At 41.7% G+C, this 17,005-nt stretch overlaps 1 protein-coding gene across 3 annotated transcripts in view; it reads right to left on the bottom strand.

The window, feature by feature from the left end:
* LOC146681504 (sodium channel protein type 2 subunit alpha-like) overlaps window positions 1–17,005 on the bottom strand; it is a 40,921-nt gene that overhangs the window by 12,638 nt on the left and 11,278 nt on the right. For 2 of the 3 annotated variants that reach the window (XM_085448752.1, XM_085448751.1), the window contains exons 7-18: window positions 15,941–16,231; window positions 15,126–15,189; window positions 14,178–14,319; window positions 13,619–13,825; window positions 12,089–12,367; window positions 11,166–11,507; window positions 10,275–10,407; window positions 9,943–10,181; window positions 9,657–9,830; window positions 7,447–7,803; window positions 6,490–7,014; window positions 3,105–3,240 (exon numbers count right to left, since the gene is read on the bottom strand). In XM_085448752.1, coding sequence (XP_085304878.1) covers window positions 3,105–3,240; window positions 6,490–7,014; window positions 7,447–7,803; window positions 9,657–9,830; window positions 9,943–10,181; window positions 10,275–10,407; window positions 11,166–11,507; window positions 12,089–12,367; window positions 13,619–13,825; window positions 14,178–14,319; window positions 15,126–15,189; window positions 15,941–16,231 — 2,889 coding nt within the window. The remainder of the gene's footprint in view (window positions 1–3,104; window positions 3,241–6,489; window positions 7,015–7,446; window positions 7,804–9,656; window positions 9,831–9,942; window positions 10,182–10,274; window positions 10,408–11,165; window positions 11,508–12,088; window positions 12,368–13,618; window positions 13,826–14,177; window positions 14,320–15,125; window positions 15,190–15,940; window positions 16,232–17,005) is intronic. The other variant, XM_085448753.1, reaches the window with a different exon arrangement.

The raw sequence follows: 17,005 nt of genomic DNA, 5'->3' as shown, positions 1-17,005 counted from the left end.
GGATTCACTTTCACACAGATTGGAGTCAGTTTGTGCCAATAAGTCCATATTATTGGCACAGTAAGTCGCTGGAGTAGTCCATCCAACTCAAATAGTTGTCAACTGGTTGTACAGTCGTAGCCAAAAGTTTTGAGAATGACACAAATATTGGAAATTGGAAAAGTTGCTGTTTAAGTTTGTATAATAGCAATTTGCATATACTCCAGAATGTTATGAAGAGTGATCAGATGAATTGCATAGTCCTTCTTTGCCATGAAATTTAACTTAATCTCAAAAAAAACCTTTCCACTGCATTTCATTGCTGTCATTAAAGGACCTGCTGTGATCATTTCAGTAATCGTCTTGTTAACTCAGGTGAGAATGTTGATGAGCACAAGGCTGGAGATCATTATGTCAGGCTGATTGGGTTAGAATGGCAGACTTGACATGTTAAAAGGAGGGTGATGCTTGAAATCATTGTTCTTCCATTGTTAACCATGGTGACCTGCAAAGAAACACGTGCAGCCATCATTGCGTTGCATAAAAACGGCTTCACAGGCAAGGATATTGTGGCTACTAAGATTGCACCTAAATCAACAATTTATAGGATCATCGAGAACTTCAAGGAAAGAGGTTCAATTCTTGTTAAGAAGGCTTCAGCGCATCCAAGAAAGTCCAGCAAGCGCCAGGATCGTCTCCTAAAGAGGATTCAGCTGCTGGATCGGAGTGCCACCAGTGCAGAGCTTGCTCAGGAATGGCAGCAGGCAGGTGTGAGTGCATCTGCACACACAGTGAGGCGAAGACTGTTGGAAGATGGCCTGGTGTCAAGAAGGGCAGCAAAGAAGCCACTTCTCTCCAAAAAAAATATCAGGGAGAGATTGATCTTGTGCAGAAAGTATGGTGAATGGACTGCAGAGGACTGGGGCAAAGTCATATTCTCAGATGAAGCCTCTCTCCGATTGTTTGGGGCATCTGGAAAAAGGCTTGTCCGGAGAAGAAAGGGTGAGTGCTACCATCAGTCCTGTGTCATGCCAACAGTAAAGCATCCTGAGACCATTCATGTGTGGGGTTGCTTCTCATCCAAGGGAGTGGGCTCACTCACAATTATGCCCAAAAACACAGCCATGAATAAAGAATGGTACCAAAACACCCTCCAACAGCAACTTCTTCCAACAATGCAACAACAGTTTGGTGAAGAACAATGCATTTTCCAGCACGATGGAGCACCGTACCATAAGGCAAAAGTGATAACTAAGTGGCTCGGGGAACAAAACGTTGAAATTTTGGGTCCATGGCCTGGAAACTCCCCAGATCTTAATCCCATTGAGAACTTGTGGTCAATTCTCAAGAGGCGGGTGGACAAACAAAAACCCACTAATTCTGACAAACTCCAAGAAGTGATTATGAAAGAATGGGTTGCTATCAGTCAGGATTTGGCCCAGAAGTTGATTGAGAGCATGCCCAGTCAAATTGCAGAGGTCCTGAAAAAGAAGGGCCAACACTGCAAGTACTGACTCTTTGCATTTGTCATGTAATTTGAAACGTATGAAGTTCTTGTAATTATATTTCAGTACATCACAGAAACAACTGAGACAAAGATCTAAAAGCAGTTTAGCAGCAAACTTTGTGAAAACTAATATTTGTGTCATTCTCAAAAAGCAAGGTTGCACTTATGTCACCTCACAGTTTAACAGCAATCGCTATCCTGTAGCAACTACATCACTATTTGTGGAGGAATTTTGGGAAATCTATTTCAGACCTATGATGTTCTGGCTCGATTCTGAATGTAAGTAGTGAATGGGAATTTTTATGTATGCAGATGGCAACAGCGAACTTAGAAGATGCTGTTTAGTAGTTGGGACCAAAGAAGAGCTTTGATGTAATCCCTTTTTGATCCAACTGAATGTGTTAACAAAATTACCCACAAGAAATCAGTCAGCTTTTTTTGTTTGAGGGGTTTTATTTTGTAAATAACCTTAAAGTGACTGAAATAAATATCCAAACATCCAGAAATGTCCTAATGTCATTAATTATTGATTTCAATCATTTTTTTACGCAAAAACTGATAAACCAACCAAGCTTACTGCTCTAGATCTGTGACCATGCTTCACTGCAAACTATTAAAGTGGTGTGATTCAAATCAAAGTCACATGTTAAGCATGCCTGTTTAGCTCACAACCTGAGTAGGCAACCAGATGCCACAAGGCTGAATGCAGTGGCCCAGGGTTGGTTCTGACCCAAGGCCCTTTGCTGTACATCTTCTCCCACACACTCTCACACTCTCTGCTTTCCTGTCTCTCTTCTATGCTATCTTATGAAAATGCAAAAGCTTAAAAAAATTGAAAAACAAAATCAAAGGAGTCCACAAAACTTTCAGGCAGCATACAGAATTCAGTTCAGTTTATTTTTTTTCACCAACATTTCATAAAATCTTTCCATGCAGTTGTTTGAAAATCCACTGAAAGTTAAAATATGATTGCTCACTGAAAGGGTCTTAATGTTCTATTTGACATATTAGTAACATAGAATAGCGTTAAAATATGTTGTTCTTTGTTGTTAATTCATTCGGGGTCTTATGCTTTCATCTGCTGCTATGATTTACGCACACTCATAATGCAAGTCATAATATATTGCTTACATCTGTTATATGCATATTCACGATTGTACTGGAGGTGGCTCCAGTAGTGGTTTACACACCTAACAAGCAAAATATCTCTGCCTCGATCCCAGGAGGAGACACAAATCCCCTCAGGAAGGCCACGCGACATAAAAATCTCCCAAATTAAATAGTCAGAGCTACCCGCTGTAGTGACCCCTTTATGAACAGCAGAGCTGCTGAAAGTAGCTTTAATGGTACTAAAGGTATGTCAGATAAAATGTCAGGTTACATTACAAAACAACAGAACCCCACAGACCACATTTTTATCTGTTCCGCTGAGCATTTGAATTCACTGTCACTCAGTTGTTAGTCAGACAGACCTGTGCTAAGCACAAGCAGTTAATGCGATTTACTCCAAGTCTTGAAATGTGCTCTGGAAGTGTTTTGTCTCCCCATCTTCCTCGCTCTGGTCCACCTTCCCACTTTCCATCATCATCCCTGCCTATCACCCTTGCATCCCACTTACCCTCTGTAAAGCAGGCTTCTGGGTCCAGTGACTCCTCAGGTTCCAGCTCCACTGAATCAACCCCATCTCCAGGGGGGCGGATATCGACTGTGCTCCCCTCCGATGAGCTCAGTGGCTGGGGCTCTACGTCGAGCTTCTGCATGGATGAGGAAGGACACGAGAGGACAAAGTCACACTACAATGCATCACACTGAAGTCCCTTGGTTATAGGAGCCAACCTTCTGAGCTGGTTATCATTGTGATTCTCCAGTCACACGTACCCCAGTGCCACGATTGAATACCATAGTGTGAGGACTAGGCACTGTAATAGCTCACAGAGTTGGGCTCTTTAAAGTCATTGTATCATCATCATCACATGCAGCATCGATCAAATGTACCTACAGGCTTAGGAATTAGATTTATCTGATGGCTCAAATCAGAATACGTGGCATGGGGAAGTTGGCGTTATGGAAATGCACTGTGGGTACGTTTGATGTGACCTCAGTTCGAGGAATAGTTCATGCAGTATTCCAGTGCATTATCAATCCAAGCCTGAAATAGTACCAAGCAGAACGTGTGCTCCAGTGTTTTCATGTCCACTGAAACTGACTCAAAATCAATTTGTTAAAGATATTTATCCCATTTCTTTTCTAAAAATTATGATCTGAAATTCTTTTCCCACCCTCAATCCTAAAATCCACCTTCAGAACTGCCACTGAAAATTTTCCTCAGTGACATGAAAACACCATTTATTTCCATTCCTTGAAAGCAGTGTACAAGCTCCTTCTGTTTGTGTTGAAGTAGACGGAGAACCACATTAGCTTACCAGCAAAAACCAGTACTGTGCACTGTTTATAAGACAGCATGTGGTCTGGCAGGTATTTTTTGGGTTCCCATTTGTAAAACATCCGGAATTAGCATCCACACATACCCAGAAACATCCAGGACTAAGATTTGTGTCCTCCACCTCAACCTTCTCTCTGCCCTCCTTACCGTGAATTATGCACACTGCTAACGCTTTTCTAAAACCCTCACATGCAGTGATGTCCATTACAAAATCATCTGCATATAGTGAGACTTTTTGGGTGACGCAAGGCTTCCTGTCTGTTTTCTTTGGGCAGAGATGGTGTTGTTTCCTCATGTCGGTCTGACAGTGCAGCAGCCCTGATTGCCGTGGGACCCAGCTAATACGGCATGGGAATGATGGAAGCATGCTGCTTGCAAGTGTTTTCTGGAAGGGTGGTTTCCTCCCGCTCTATTTCTCACCTTTAATAAGAAACCCATGTTACCTCTTCTGGATGTCAACTACATACAAGGCTTTTAGTCTTAACCTAACATATTTTTATCGGGATAATAACTGGTAGACTTAATTATCAGGTGATGAAATATTTGCAGTGTAACAAAAGTCGATAACACAGGGGCAGAAGCGCCAACAACAGAGGTGGCTTCTTAAGCATGTATATATAAAGCATTTGCCCTCATTTACATAACTCTGATTCAGTATAACCAGCCATGTGTTACCTGTTTTACCACCCTGCAAAAGTCATCATTTACACATCAGCATTTCTTTATTTTCTTCTCGGAAAGAATTCTGTTAAGAATCTTTCATCATTCCGCTATTACTCAAGTAAGACAAAAAACAAGTTTTTCATGTATGTATGCATGGGCTATGAACCAGACAAATGAATTTTGTCCAGCTAAAGCAAAATTCATTTCCCCATTCCATCTTTTTCCCCCTTACTCCTCTTCATTCTCCTCTTCCTCTCTTCCTTCATTCTCAAGCTCGGAGTGTTTGATGCCAATCAAGTCCCAAAACCAAGTCAAAAACCAAGCAATGAAATCAAAAGCAAACGTCATGTTAGATGAGTTTATCTATCAATGGAAAAAGAGGTGGTGTTGCTCATTCTTAATGGTTTGGAACTGCAATACAGCCTGATGCTCAGAGATAAATTATGAAAGGGGCGGGTGGGGTAGGGGGGGGTTACAGAAGGACTCAGAGGTTACAGCAGTGAGTGCCCTGCTGTTTGGGAAAGGGAGGGGATAAAGCAAAGAAGGAGGGGTAGGGTGGGGTAGGGGAACGGAGGGCAGACCAGGCAAAGAACAAAAATGGGCAATCCATTGAAGGTATGACAAAAAAGTAAGTGTGTTGTTTGTCTGTAAATGGCATAGGCAGTCCTCATGGTTAGTGCTATGGTACAATAAAGAGGTCTTACAATTCTCCTCTCACTGAAAACCTTGAGAGCGCCTGTGACACCGCTGCAATAACAAACGGGGGGTTAAACAAAGTAAGTCATACACACCAAAAGCTAACATACAACCTCAAATCTGTTTTCACTGGTCAGCCCACAACACACAACAAGGGGACCACTTATCCTCAGAGAATATGACTTTAGCTGTCCCCAAATACACATTTCCTAACAGCAATGCAAAAACAGTGGGTTGACACGTCTCACACAACGCATACACAATAAGAACATCCACCAACCCCTCACCGGTGTAGCTCCTAATGTTTAAATTGATGTTTGCTATAATTTGAGTTTATGACATTAAATATTATGACAACACAGCATCGTTTGCTGCATGAATATAATGGCTCACTAACTACTCGATACAGGGTTTAAAGATCACCATTGCCTGATTCATATATGGATGATGAGGTGCCGTCGACATAATATAGTGGACATAGTCTTCTGGGTTGTTTTGAATCACAGATAATTGGCACCACACCCACAGTAACAGGTTGACATCACCGGGGAGCACAGTCTCAGTGCTCTGTCAGCCTGGCAAGGCTCAAGAGCAAATGTAGCTGCTGCTCTACTAGAATAGGCAATGAATTAGAAAAGAAAAACATGTCTTAAGGGTGAGGTAACTTGTTTTGTTTAAACATTTTATTAATGTCCGGACGCAAGCTGATAGAGCAACATCTCTACATTTCTAATAATACGGCTGCTTCATTAAGTCTTTCTCCACACAGGCACACATGTCCCCTAAAGAAAACAAGATATTAAGCAAGTCTACATGAAATATTACAGAGACACATAGCCTTATGTATATGGTCAACGTTAAACTGTTTCATTGGTCAAAATGCAAATTTGAGTCATTATTTGTAACGTTGTATCTTATTCTACTGCCAAGAGCTGCAGGTCTGACTAAAATCTCGAGCAGATTTCATCAGCAACACGGCATGATGCATGTACAAATGAGTCAGCAGGTGTGTTATTTTAAAACTGCTTGACTGTCTCTGGAAAATTTCTCAAAAGGCAATCTCTTGACTTATTCATATAGTGATTGACTTCTATTGGGTGTTAAGTTTACACATAAAGGAGCTAATCAAATACAAAAGCTGTGTCATTCAAGAGATTTCTGTTAATCTGACATACTGCAGTCACTTCATTTTTCATCTTACCTCTTTGCTGCCCTCCACGTCAGATGAGTCGCTACTGAAATCTTCTGTGTTTAGGTTCTCAAAGTCTGACTCGCCCACAGCAATAGGCACCGTGACTGTCAGGCTGGGGTTATGAATAAATGACATGTAGTCACAGTCCTCAACTGGGTATTTTCCCGTACTGTCCCGTCCTACACTGACCCCAACCACCAGCCCTCCTGGTCGTCCGTTGCCCTCCCTCATGTACACCCCACTGGGGTCTTTGGTGATTTCCACTGTTGTGTGATTGGAAATGCAGTTGCCCTTGCCATTGCTGTGTAGTTCATCCAGGGGTTTGCTTTCCTCAGCAAGACCAGAGCCCTTTCCGCCCCTGCCAAAGCACAAGCTCTGGAGGAACTGCCGCACTGCGTTTTTGACAAATGCGATGCCCCGCTGGATCCTGCCCACAGCAATTTGCAGGTTGTTCATCTCGCTGTCCTCATCGGTTGCCGCCAGGTTGTCGGCACTGAATGAACTCAGTAGGAGAGCCAGGAAGAGATTTAGAACCTAGGAAAGAGTCATGGCAGGAAAACATAAAAACTCTATTTTATACAGATTTAACTCTTTGCCCTATGAAGTCGACATTTGATAAAAACTCTACAGCTACGTACACCCCGGAAATGATTTGCAGCAACCTGGCGACTAGATACCATAGAAAGCGAATGATGTTTAGAGATAAACTTCCTAAAAAGAAACTTGCTCAAGTTACAAGCGAGCACCTGAAGCAAAGACCAATTAGAGTGAAGAATACAGCTAACTGATATATGACCTGGTAGTAAATATGTTAGCTCACCTACGCAACCGGAGCATAGAATGTCCACAAGCAACCAGTTTCATTAGATTCAACAACATGTGCCACAAGCAGATCGCTTCCAGTGTGTACGTAGCTTAATGGCTGTCCAAAGGTGAAAAACTTAAAAGAAAATATTGAGCCCATACCACCAGGTTTCCAATCACCATGACCATCATGAAGACGATAAGACACATAGTCTGTCCTGCCACCTCCATGCAGTCCCACATGGTTTCAATCCACTCTCCACACAGCACCCGGAACACGATAAGGAAGGAGTGGAAGAAATCGTGCATGTGCCAGCGGGGCAACATGCAGTCCTCTGAAATCTTACACACGCACTCCTTGTAGTTTTTGCCAAACATCTGCATGCCCACCACAGCGAAGATGAACACGATGATGGCCAGCACCAGAGTCAAATTTCCCAGAGCACCCACAGAGTTACCGATGATCTTGATGAGCATGTTCAAAGTCGGCCAAGACTTGGCTAGTTTGAAGACTCTCAGCTGTTTGAGGAAAAGAAATTATATATATATATATTATATATATCAGATTTTAATCTTATCAGTTACTGACACATGTTTTATTTATAGACCACCAACAGGCCTAGTTTCTTAGTCCAAAAAAGAAAGTCACGTGTTTAAATGTGTGTGTCTTCTGATGGCCATCAGGGGTTGACTACTCTGAAAGTCAGATTGTATAGAAGTGAATACCAGCAGCCCATAGACTCTTTTCTGCTTTTTCTGCTTGTATGAATGGGTGAATGAGGCAAGTTGTATAAAGTGCTTTGAGTGCTCAGGTAGAGTAGAAAAGCACTATATAAGAACCAGTCCATTTACCACTACCATCTACTTTTCACGTGATTCATTGTACACATTTTCCTGATTGAGTTTAGTCACACAGCCCTAAAGACCGATCAGTGATCATCTGGCAACCACCGGTCACAAGAGAAATGTATTCCCTGACCAGTCACAAATGTTTACGCAGGAGCGTGCTAGAAGTCTCTCTGAAACTGGTTGCTAGAGCCACATTAATGCAGGTCAGTGACTGGTCAGCGACCCCTGATTACCCCCTAGGTAAAAATATGTATTCTGTGAATGGCTGTCAAGTAGTTTCTACAGGCTGCTGGCAGTTGCTAGCGTGACACTGGTCAAAAGTGGTATTGGTTATTGCACTATAGAAAATGCCAATCTCTATGCAACTTTTGCAAACTACCCATCAAGCAATAGTGATACTGTGAGAAGTGGGACGCCAACCTGAAGTTGAGCACATTTGCCTTCAAAGAAAAAGCTGTATCTCTTGAAATGTGTTGGTAGCAATGGTAAGGACCAACTGTTCTCCACTTCCAGATTGCACGATGGTACTTACAGTTTCACTACAGCTCGGAGAATAAAATGACATGTATTTTTATTTTATTTTAAGACAGTGTCTTGGGCAACCACAGCAATCTGCTCGCAGCCAAAGCATTCACAAGAAGGTTTGGCTTCTTGTGAGCAACACCCTATTTGCAGCAGATTTCACCTGGTGACAGCCAGCAATGACTTGCCAACTGGCTAGGAATGCACATTTGTAGTGACCGTGGGTTATGAGAAGTCACCAACCAGTATCTTAGCCTGTGTGTCTGAGGCCTTGAGACATGCAGTGCCCTCAGTTTCTCAGAGAGATCCACTGCTTTCTTAGTGAAAATCCTCAGCTCAATATGAAGTCTGCAAACCAATGGGTGGCCGTGTCCATGTTTCATATGCAATCCTCATTTTGAGTGAGACAAGTTGTTTTTGTGCTTCTAATTACTTCTTGTCTTTTGCCACATATTACATGAACAGATCTGTTTTTCCAATAACTTTAATAATCTACTGAAACTACAATCCAAAAACAAGCATGTTAGGCTAAGTGGTCATTTGAAATTTCAGTGGGAATAGATGTGAGGCAGACATCAGAATCAGAATCAGAATCAGAATACTTTATTCATCCCGAGGGAAATTAGGGGTTACAGCAGGCAGCACGCTAATGGCGCATGCGCACTCACAAAGGAACCTTCTGACCAACTAAAGTGCTTAAAGTGCATTAAATTAAGTGATGTGTTAATGTGTGAATGTGATTTGTAATGTAAACCACTGAGTGGTCAGTCAAGTCCATTACGTACTTGTTGTCTCTCTTTACAACTAGCAAAAGTCAAAAAGCTAATCGGATGAAACAGGGAGATCTCACTTTACACCAAAGACAAAAGTAACTTTCAGTGATGCCTTTCATGTGCTGTTATTACATCATTCCCTCATTATTAAAGAGAATTTTTTGAAACATCTTGGTGTTATTGGAGACTGAGGCGTTCTGAACCCAGCGTATCTGTGAGTGATCTTACCAATCTGAAGGACCTGAGTACAGACAGCCCTTCAACGTTAGCCAAGCCAAGCTCCATCAGGCTGAGGCTAACAATAATGCCATCAAAGATGTTCCAGCCCTCCTGGAAGTAATAGTAGGGATCCAGAGCGATAATCTTAAAGCACATCTCTGCTGTGAAGATGCCTGTAAACACCTAACAATGGGGAATAAAAGCAGTTTTAAATCAATCTGGATTATAAAAGATGACTCACAATGACAATGGTTCTGGTTTTGTCAAGTTTAAGTGAAACACAATGAATACTTGCCAAGTTTCCCACAGAAAGGACATTATCAAATTCTTCTGTCATGGGGTAATGCTCCATGGCCATGAAAAGGGTGTTGAGGACTATGCAAATTGTGATTGCTAGATCCACAAATGGATCCATGACCACCATGCTGACAATCTCTTTGATTTTCAGCCACGCAGGACAACAATCCCAGATCAGGCCGGTGTTGGCAAATCTATACCAGCAAGGAGGGCATTTTTGTCTCGACTCTTCAAGTTCTGGAGTACAATAAAAACATCTTCATGAGTTTTAATGGGTTCAGAATGCAGTTTGTTTTATTTCTCTGGATTTACAAATGTGTATGACCTGACCTTCCATAGTGTTGGTGAGGATACTGGCCACACTCATGGCTCTCTGTCGGCCACCTGGTTCATTTAAATAATCCATAGATGGCTGGTGAAAACCCGACCGCCGTTTCTTAAGCTCAGTATCTGTAGTTGTCCCCTGTAAAAAAACATACAAGAAAAAGAAACACACACTGTGAGGCTGTCTTTTTAGTATCGCTGCAATACACGTTGTCATTTAATGCACCAGAACTGTTTTGCTAAACAATTTTTCTTTTTTTGAACTTATTACAACTTAGATTTCTACTTTGTAGCTTAATAGCACAAAATTTGAATAATCAAAATATTTAAAGAATATTGATTAAGTGTCATAATCATACACAGCACTATATACGTATTATTGATCACAACTATCTGCTGATGTGCATCTTCCTCTTTAAAGTTTCAGTTGTTGAAGATTTTAATTACTTATTACTTAAATTTCTTATGTTAATAATAAAGCAAATTATCTGCAAACTAGTAAGTATCTTTAGCTAAATAAAGTATAAAATAAGCATTGAAAAAGCAGAAAGCAGCAGAACATAGAAATTCTTACACTACAAGTAAAAGTATTTTAAATCTCCACTCCAGTGAAGTACTCAAGCAAATGTACCCAGTTACCTTCCTTCTGGTTCTATCTGATCTCTCATGCAGTAGTGTTGGGTTTTGTAAGATTAATAGTACTGTTGTACAATCCTGCATCATTTACAGCTACAGACCTTGTCAAGAAATGTGTACCAATGTAATGAGAATTTAATATGACAATATGATATCTCATATCTATTTTTCAACAACAGAATAATGAGGAAATCAAATAAAGGGAAAGGTATGAACTGGAGGAAGTCAATGGGAAAATAAACCATGAAACCGTTAAGTCACCTCAGGCAGCAGGAGACCTACAGGAGAGGTTGTTACAGAAGTTCCACCGACCAGTGACACCACACCGTTGCAGTCTACTGCACAGTGCATCTTGCCATTGGCGGGCAGCATTATCCGAGGTGCTCCGAGGCTGGTCTGGCTAACGGCACTGCACCGGCGCTCGAGGCGGCGCGGCAAGAACAAGGAGCCCCGGCGACTGTCGCTCTCCTCAAAGGTGCTGTGCTCGTCATCCGCAAAGTCGTTCTCGGAGCCCATGTCTCGCGCCCGGCCACGGAAGCTGAAAAGACTTGCACGGCTGTTCCTCCGAGGTGAGAAGATTGAGCCACGGATACTGAGAAGAGACTGGGGGGGGCGGAGATGGGGTTAGATAAGTAAGGAAAGTAATTATAGAGGACATGAAGGAGAATGCAGCATCTAACTGAACCTGACTGAAGCGTATGCATTTTCTACCCGTGTACTTCTGGAAAATGGTAACCTCCAGAGCTACAGCCAACATGAGTTTACACTAATGAGGTTAGCTTAACTTAGCGTAAAGATGAAATAGTTAGTCTGTCTCAATATATTCTCTCTACTGGCATCTCTAGGCCTCAATAATAAACAAGTAATGTTTAGTTTTTTTACCCCATTAGAGATGGATCTGTTCACAGTCTGCAGCTCATTTAGTTGCTGGTATGGTTAGTCATACAATTCTACATAATTTCATTAAAAATCTTACCCAGTGTGGGGTTTGGCCAAGCTTACAAGGGATGACCTTTGAAAGCTGATACAGATCTGTATCTATTTCAGGAATTTTTCAAGGATTCTTTGACATTGCAAAGAAAAAGCAAGATTGTTCATTTTACATCACTTCTTCACAAATGCATACTGATTTGAATAAATATTAGACAACACTGTCTTGATTTTATTGAACTCTTTTTATTTACCTGGTTGGGTGAAGAGCATCTCTTCTCATAAGAAAGCCTGTTGGCATCAATAGAGAAACGGAAGCTGGACCTCTTGATGCTGTCCTCAGACTCAGATTTGTGGAACTTGTCACGGCACCCCCTCTCCTCCTCTTCCTCCCTCTGCTTCCTCTTCTTCCGCCTGTTGCGTCGCTCTTTGGCGCTTTTCGAGCTGAGCTTAGATGTCCCTGAGGAGGACTCGGAGGTAGGGCGTCCTCTCCCGCTGTATTCGCCACTCTCTGTGGCTGCTGCCGCGGCAACCTGCCAGCCAATCCGAACACAAACACAGTTGTCATAGCAACCCAGCGACTGTCTCAGAGGCTCTGGCAGACTGAAGCGGAGGAGAGTAGCCTGGCAGCTGAGCGCAGCAGCAAAAACAGTAACAGCCAAACACGTCTGATACCTTCTAAAAATTGACTTTTGTTTATTTCCAGTCAAACCATTCTTGCATTTATAACATTTTTCAAGAAAAACAACAAACTGTGTGGATGCTTAGATACTTAGTTTACAGTCTTTTTGAAATTAAACACATTGTCTGTTTCATTGGATATACCGTTATTGGGATAGGAATGTCTTGGAAATGTGTATGTGCTACACTTCAGTGTAAAACATATAATTATATTTTAGCATAAGAATTTAACAGTCTCTCATGGCAACCCCTCAACCTCCTAGTAGATTTATCTTTGGTATCAAGTCCCTTTGAAAGCTCTTGAGTTTGGGTGTCTGTGTTGCCCTCCTGCCCGTCCGACAGGGATACAGAAATACCCCATCAGCCTTTTACTGCTGAGGGGTAATAAAAACATCTGAATGCTTGAGCAGAACCACTGAAGGAGAGATCAGAGGTGGAGAAGGAGCGCTGAAAATGCAGCTATGAAATGACTCATGTACATTAATATAATAAGGAAGCAAGAAACAAGCACATTAGAATGTTAAACAAATACTTTTTAAAAATGAAAATTAATGTATTGGTCAATGTTTGATGGTAGAGTTATACTATGAAAAAATGACAGTGCCATTATAGAGTGTAGTTTGCAAACTAATCAGCAACATCCTGTGAAGATACCACTCAACTCAGTACCACTGGCTGCTTAGCTATGATGCATCTGCTGCAAACAGTGCTGAGACCAATCAACGCAATAGAAACGAAGCCATTTGACCCGTTTTATTTCAAGTGTGTTCATTTATAAGTCGAACAACTACATTATTTAATTTGGCATCTAATATTTTCCAGTCAACCACAACAGAAAATCTCCAGAGTTGCCTGGGCCTCATTAACAAAAAGGCGAATAAAAACAAAGCTCCCAAACTTCTCTTTCCTCAGCAGTTTGAAACAACATTAATTAATATGGACAGTTATTTAACAATAAATGCCCACATGAAAAAAATGTCAAATAAAATTTCTCAGATAATCATTATAATTAAATAGCTAAAGAGAGGAGGTTACTTATACAAGTAACCTCTTCTCTTTAGCTTTAAAGTATCAGTTCTAAAGAAAAAAGATGAATGTCCTGCCTGTGCCTCCTCCTGCTGTCTCTTCAGCTGCTCCAGCATAGCCTGGAACTCCTCCTCTTTCTGCTGGGCCTCCTCGATGGTGGCCTGGTTTTGCTCGTCATAAGCCATGGCCACCACAGCCAAGATCAGGTTGACCAGGTAAAAAGACCCCAGAAAGATCACCAGCACGAAGAAGATCATGTAGGGCTTCCCTGCTGCACGCAAAGTCTGCAAAATCCAAAACAGCTGGATTATTTTTAAGACAAGAAAACAAGAAACGGGCACAATATGCATCCTTTAGTCCTCAGAAATAAAGCACAGTGATGCTGTAGAACAGGGGACCCCAATACCAGTCCGCGAGGGCCGGTGTCCCTGCAGGTTTTAGATCTCACCCTGGGTCAACACACCTGAATCACATGATTAGTTCATTACCAGGCCTCTGGAGAACTTCAAGACATGTTGAGAAGGTAATTTATCCATTTAAATCAGCTGTGATGGATCAAGGACACATCTAAAACCTGCAGGGACACCAGCCCTCGTGGACTGGGATTGGGGACCCCTGCTGTAGAGGCCTACCCACCTGCTGGTAGAGGTTTTCCCAGTAGTCTTGGGTCATGAGGCGGAACAAGGACAGGAAGGCCCAGCTGAAGGTGTCAAAGCTGGTGTAGCCGTAGTCTGGATTGCGACCTGCTTTCAAACATGAAAAGCCCTCTGGGCAGACCCTTTGAGAAAACAACACTTTGGATTAGATGTACTTTTTATATTATTTTAAAAGAGAAGTAATAAGAGTAAGTTTGAGGGATCAGAACCCTGAAATTTAGTTATTATTGTCACAATGCATACTGTCAATGCAAAGTATAGTAGAACAAAACCTCTGTCCATACCTCTGTCCATTCACATTTCCATTCTGACAGATAGAGACAATTTACTTTAATGACACTGCTGCATATTACAGAGTATCACTGTCCCCCCCCATGCTACGCTATACACGAGCCTTTACCATCATAAAAACAACTTCAATAATCAATAAAGAGAAACAGGAACTCAATAGTGTGGATGCTTAAGCATCCACACAATTACACAGTACAAAACTACCTGCTCAATCTGACTTGAGACCTGGAACAAAGTGTGAGACAGACATTGAAAATAACTAAGGAATTTTCCATAAACAAATATAAACATTTGCCTTTAAACCCCTGAGATACTGCAGTAGTTAACATGATATGAAAGATAGCATTCAAAGGACTTTAATAGGGAGTCTGGCCTTACTTAGAGCTACTTAGAGTTACTCAGCAGATCACAAAGAAGAAGAAGAAAAAAAAGGATAAGTAATCTACTAACACAAGTACAGCACATTGACACGCATGATATAACCTTAGATTTTACACGTTTACCCGAGGATAGAGCAGCAGTTTAGATTCCTGGAATGCTTCTGCACAGTGGCAAGTGTCAAAACTGATTGTGTACGTATACTAAGCTTTGTGGTGTAGTCTAATTGGCCATATAAATAAAACATTTTGAGTCTTACCCAGCACCACTGCCATTTCCACAGAGCAGAGCATCCCTACGGCCAGGGAGGTAATAGTAATTTCCTAGAGGGTAGAGGAGATAGAGGTCAGTCACAACAACATCAAAGCGCCATGAGCGTCATGGATATGAGTAATGGTGGCAAAAGAAGGCCAATATGCACCCTGTTGGTTTTTCTTCAGTTTTAGCATATGGCTTAAAAGTCTGAAGGAAAGGATTTGTTTTTACACTACTCATCTGTTTGGTGGTTTTTCATGATGTAAGCACATATCATCATTTAACTGTGTAATAAGTATATCAGTTATCTTTAAAAACAAAAATGTTTTTTAATCCCTTTTTCATTTTAGGTCTTAAAAGAAATGCAAATGTAATCTCTCTGTATCCATCTTCTTTTTCTCTGGCTTGTTATGTGATTGTTGTGTAGCCGGTGCATGTCTTGTTGATAACCAGTGAGTCACCCTTTTCTAACACTTTAAACTGCTCATGCCACACAGATGGGCTATGGGAGAATGATGAGAGGTAGAGAGGGGGTGAAAGTGGAGGGTTTCATTGTTGTGGCGATTATCTGGCACATTTGCCACATTCTCCCACCAGCTCTTGTTGGAGAGCGCAACGCCTGCTCCCAGCCATCGCTGTCACTCTCTATCAAGGCAACAAGTCAGCATGCCTGACCTCCCCCCACCACTCGACCATTACCGCCACCACCCTGACCTATCTCTGACTATAACCAGCATCTAGGGTGGGAGAGTTGACTGTATTTAACCCCAATGAGCGCCTGGCAGACACGAAACACTTTCACCAATTCATTTGGCTTACTCTCATCATTGATGTACTCTATCCAGTCGAAGGAGTTTTTTGTGATGTTCTCCATGAACGTGACGTTCTCCACCAATGTGATGTTCTCCACCAATGTGTTGTTGCTTTCATGTGTGTTGTTCAAAGTTGTGTTGCTGCCCAAAGGAATGCGCACGCACTTCTGCCTCAGGTTGCCCATGAAGAGCTGGAGGCCGATGAGGGCAAAGACACTGAGACAGAACACGGTGAGGATCATCACATCTGACAGCTTTTTCACTGACTGGATCAGTGCACCAACAATAGTCTTCAAACCTAAATGGGAGAGAAGGCAAGGGGGTACGGGAGTAGGAGTGGGACATCGCAGAATGATTTACGCCTGCTAATTGCAGCCACTAGCTGGTAAAGAAGCTAATAACAGCTTACAGGAGAAAGCAGCCAAAATGATCTGCAGTGGAGGTTCCTGTATGAACTACTTGCAGTCATACTGGAACCAAGCTGACACAGACCACTGCTGATCATGAATAAACCCCTAGAGAAATTTATGTATTTCATGCCCATTACAGTGCTATGGTTTTGGGGTCTCTGGGAGAATGATCATTAATAAGTCATTGCTTTTATTTTAAACAGACTGTCACTGAAACTATTCAAGTGAGCTCTTTTTTTGACAGTGCATAGTACTGTGGATGGGATCATTGAAAACCTGCTGCTGCATGCATTCAGTGGAGTGCAGTATAAATTGGAGTGTGACTTATCCTCTGAGACACAGAATGGTCTCATGAATTTCTTAGACATCTGGTTTGTAAGGCATAAAGAAAATGGGCCACCACATACAGGGAAGACTGCACCCCAGCCTTTTTATGTTGAGGAGCTACAGTTTTGTTTATGTGCTTCAGAGATGAATTATTTCTGCATGTAACCTTTGAACATTTTGTTTGTGCATGGTGGAATCAAGTTGTATTATTTATTTTCTTGATGAAAATTATATTATATAGACTGGAAGATGTTAGCAATGTTTAGCAAACCCACACTAGATTGATAAACTTGGTAGAACATCAAGTTTGATGAATAAAGACCGTATGATGATAA

The sequence above is a fragment of the Copadichromis virginalis genome, linkage group LG23 (assembly GCF_057382275.1).
Source record: "Copadichromis virginalis isolate Kocher_CV1m ecotype Utaka linkage group LG23, C_Virginalis_male_GT1.1, whole genome shotgun sequence".
In the NCBI taxonomy this organism is placed as follows: domain Eukaryota; kingdom Metazoa; phylum Chordata; class Actinopteri; order Cichliformes; family Cichlidae; genus Copadichromis; species Copadichromis virginalis.
This window is presented reverse-complemented; position numbering and strand designations above follow the sequence as displayed.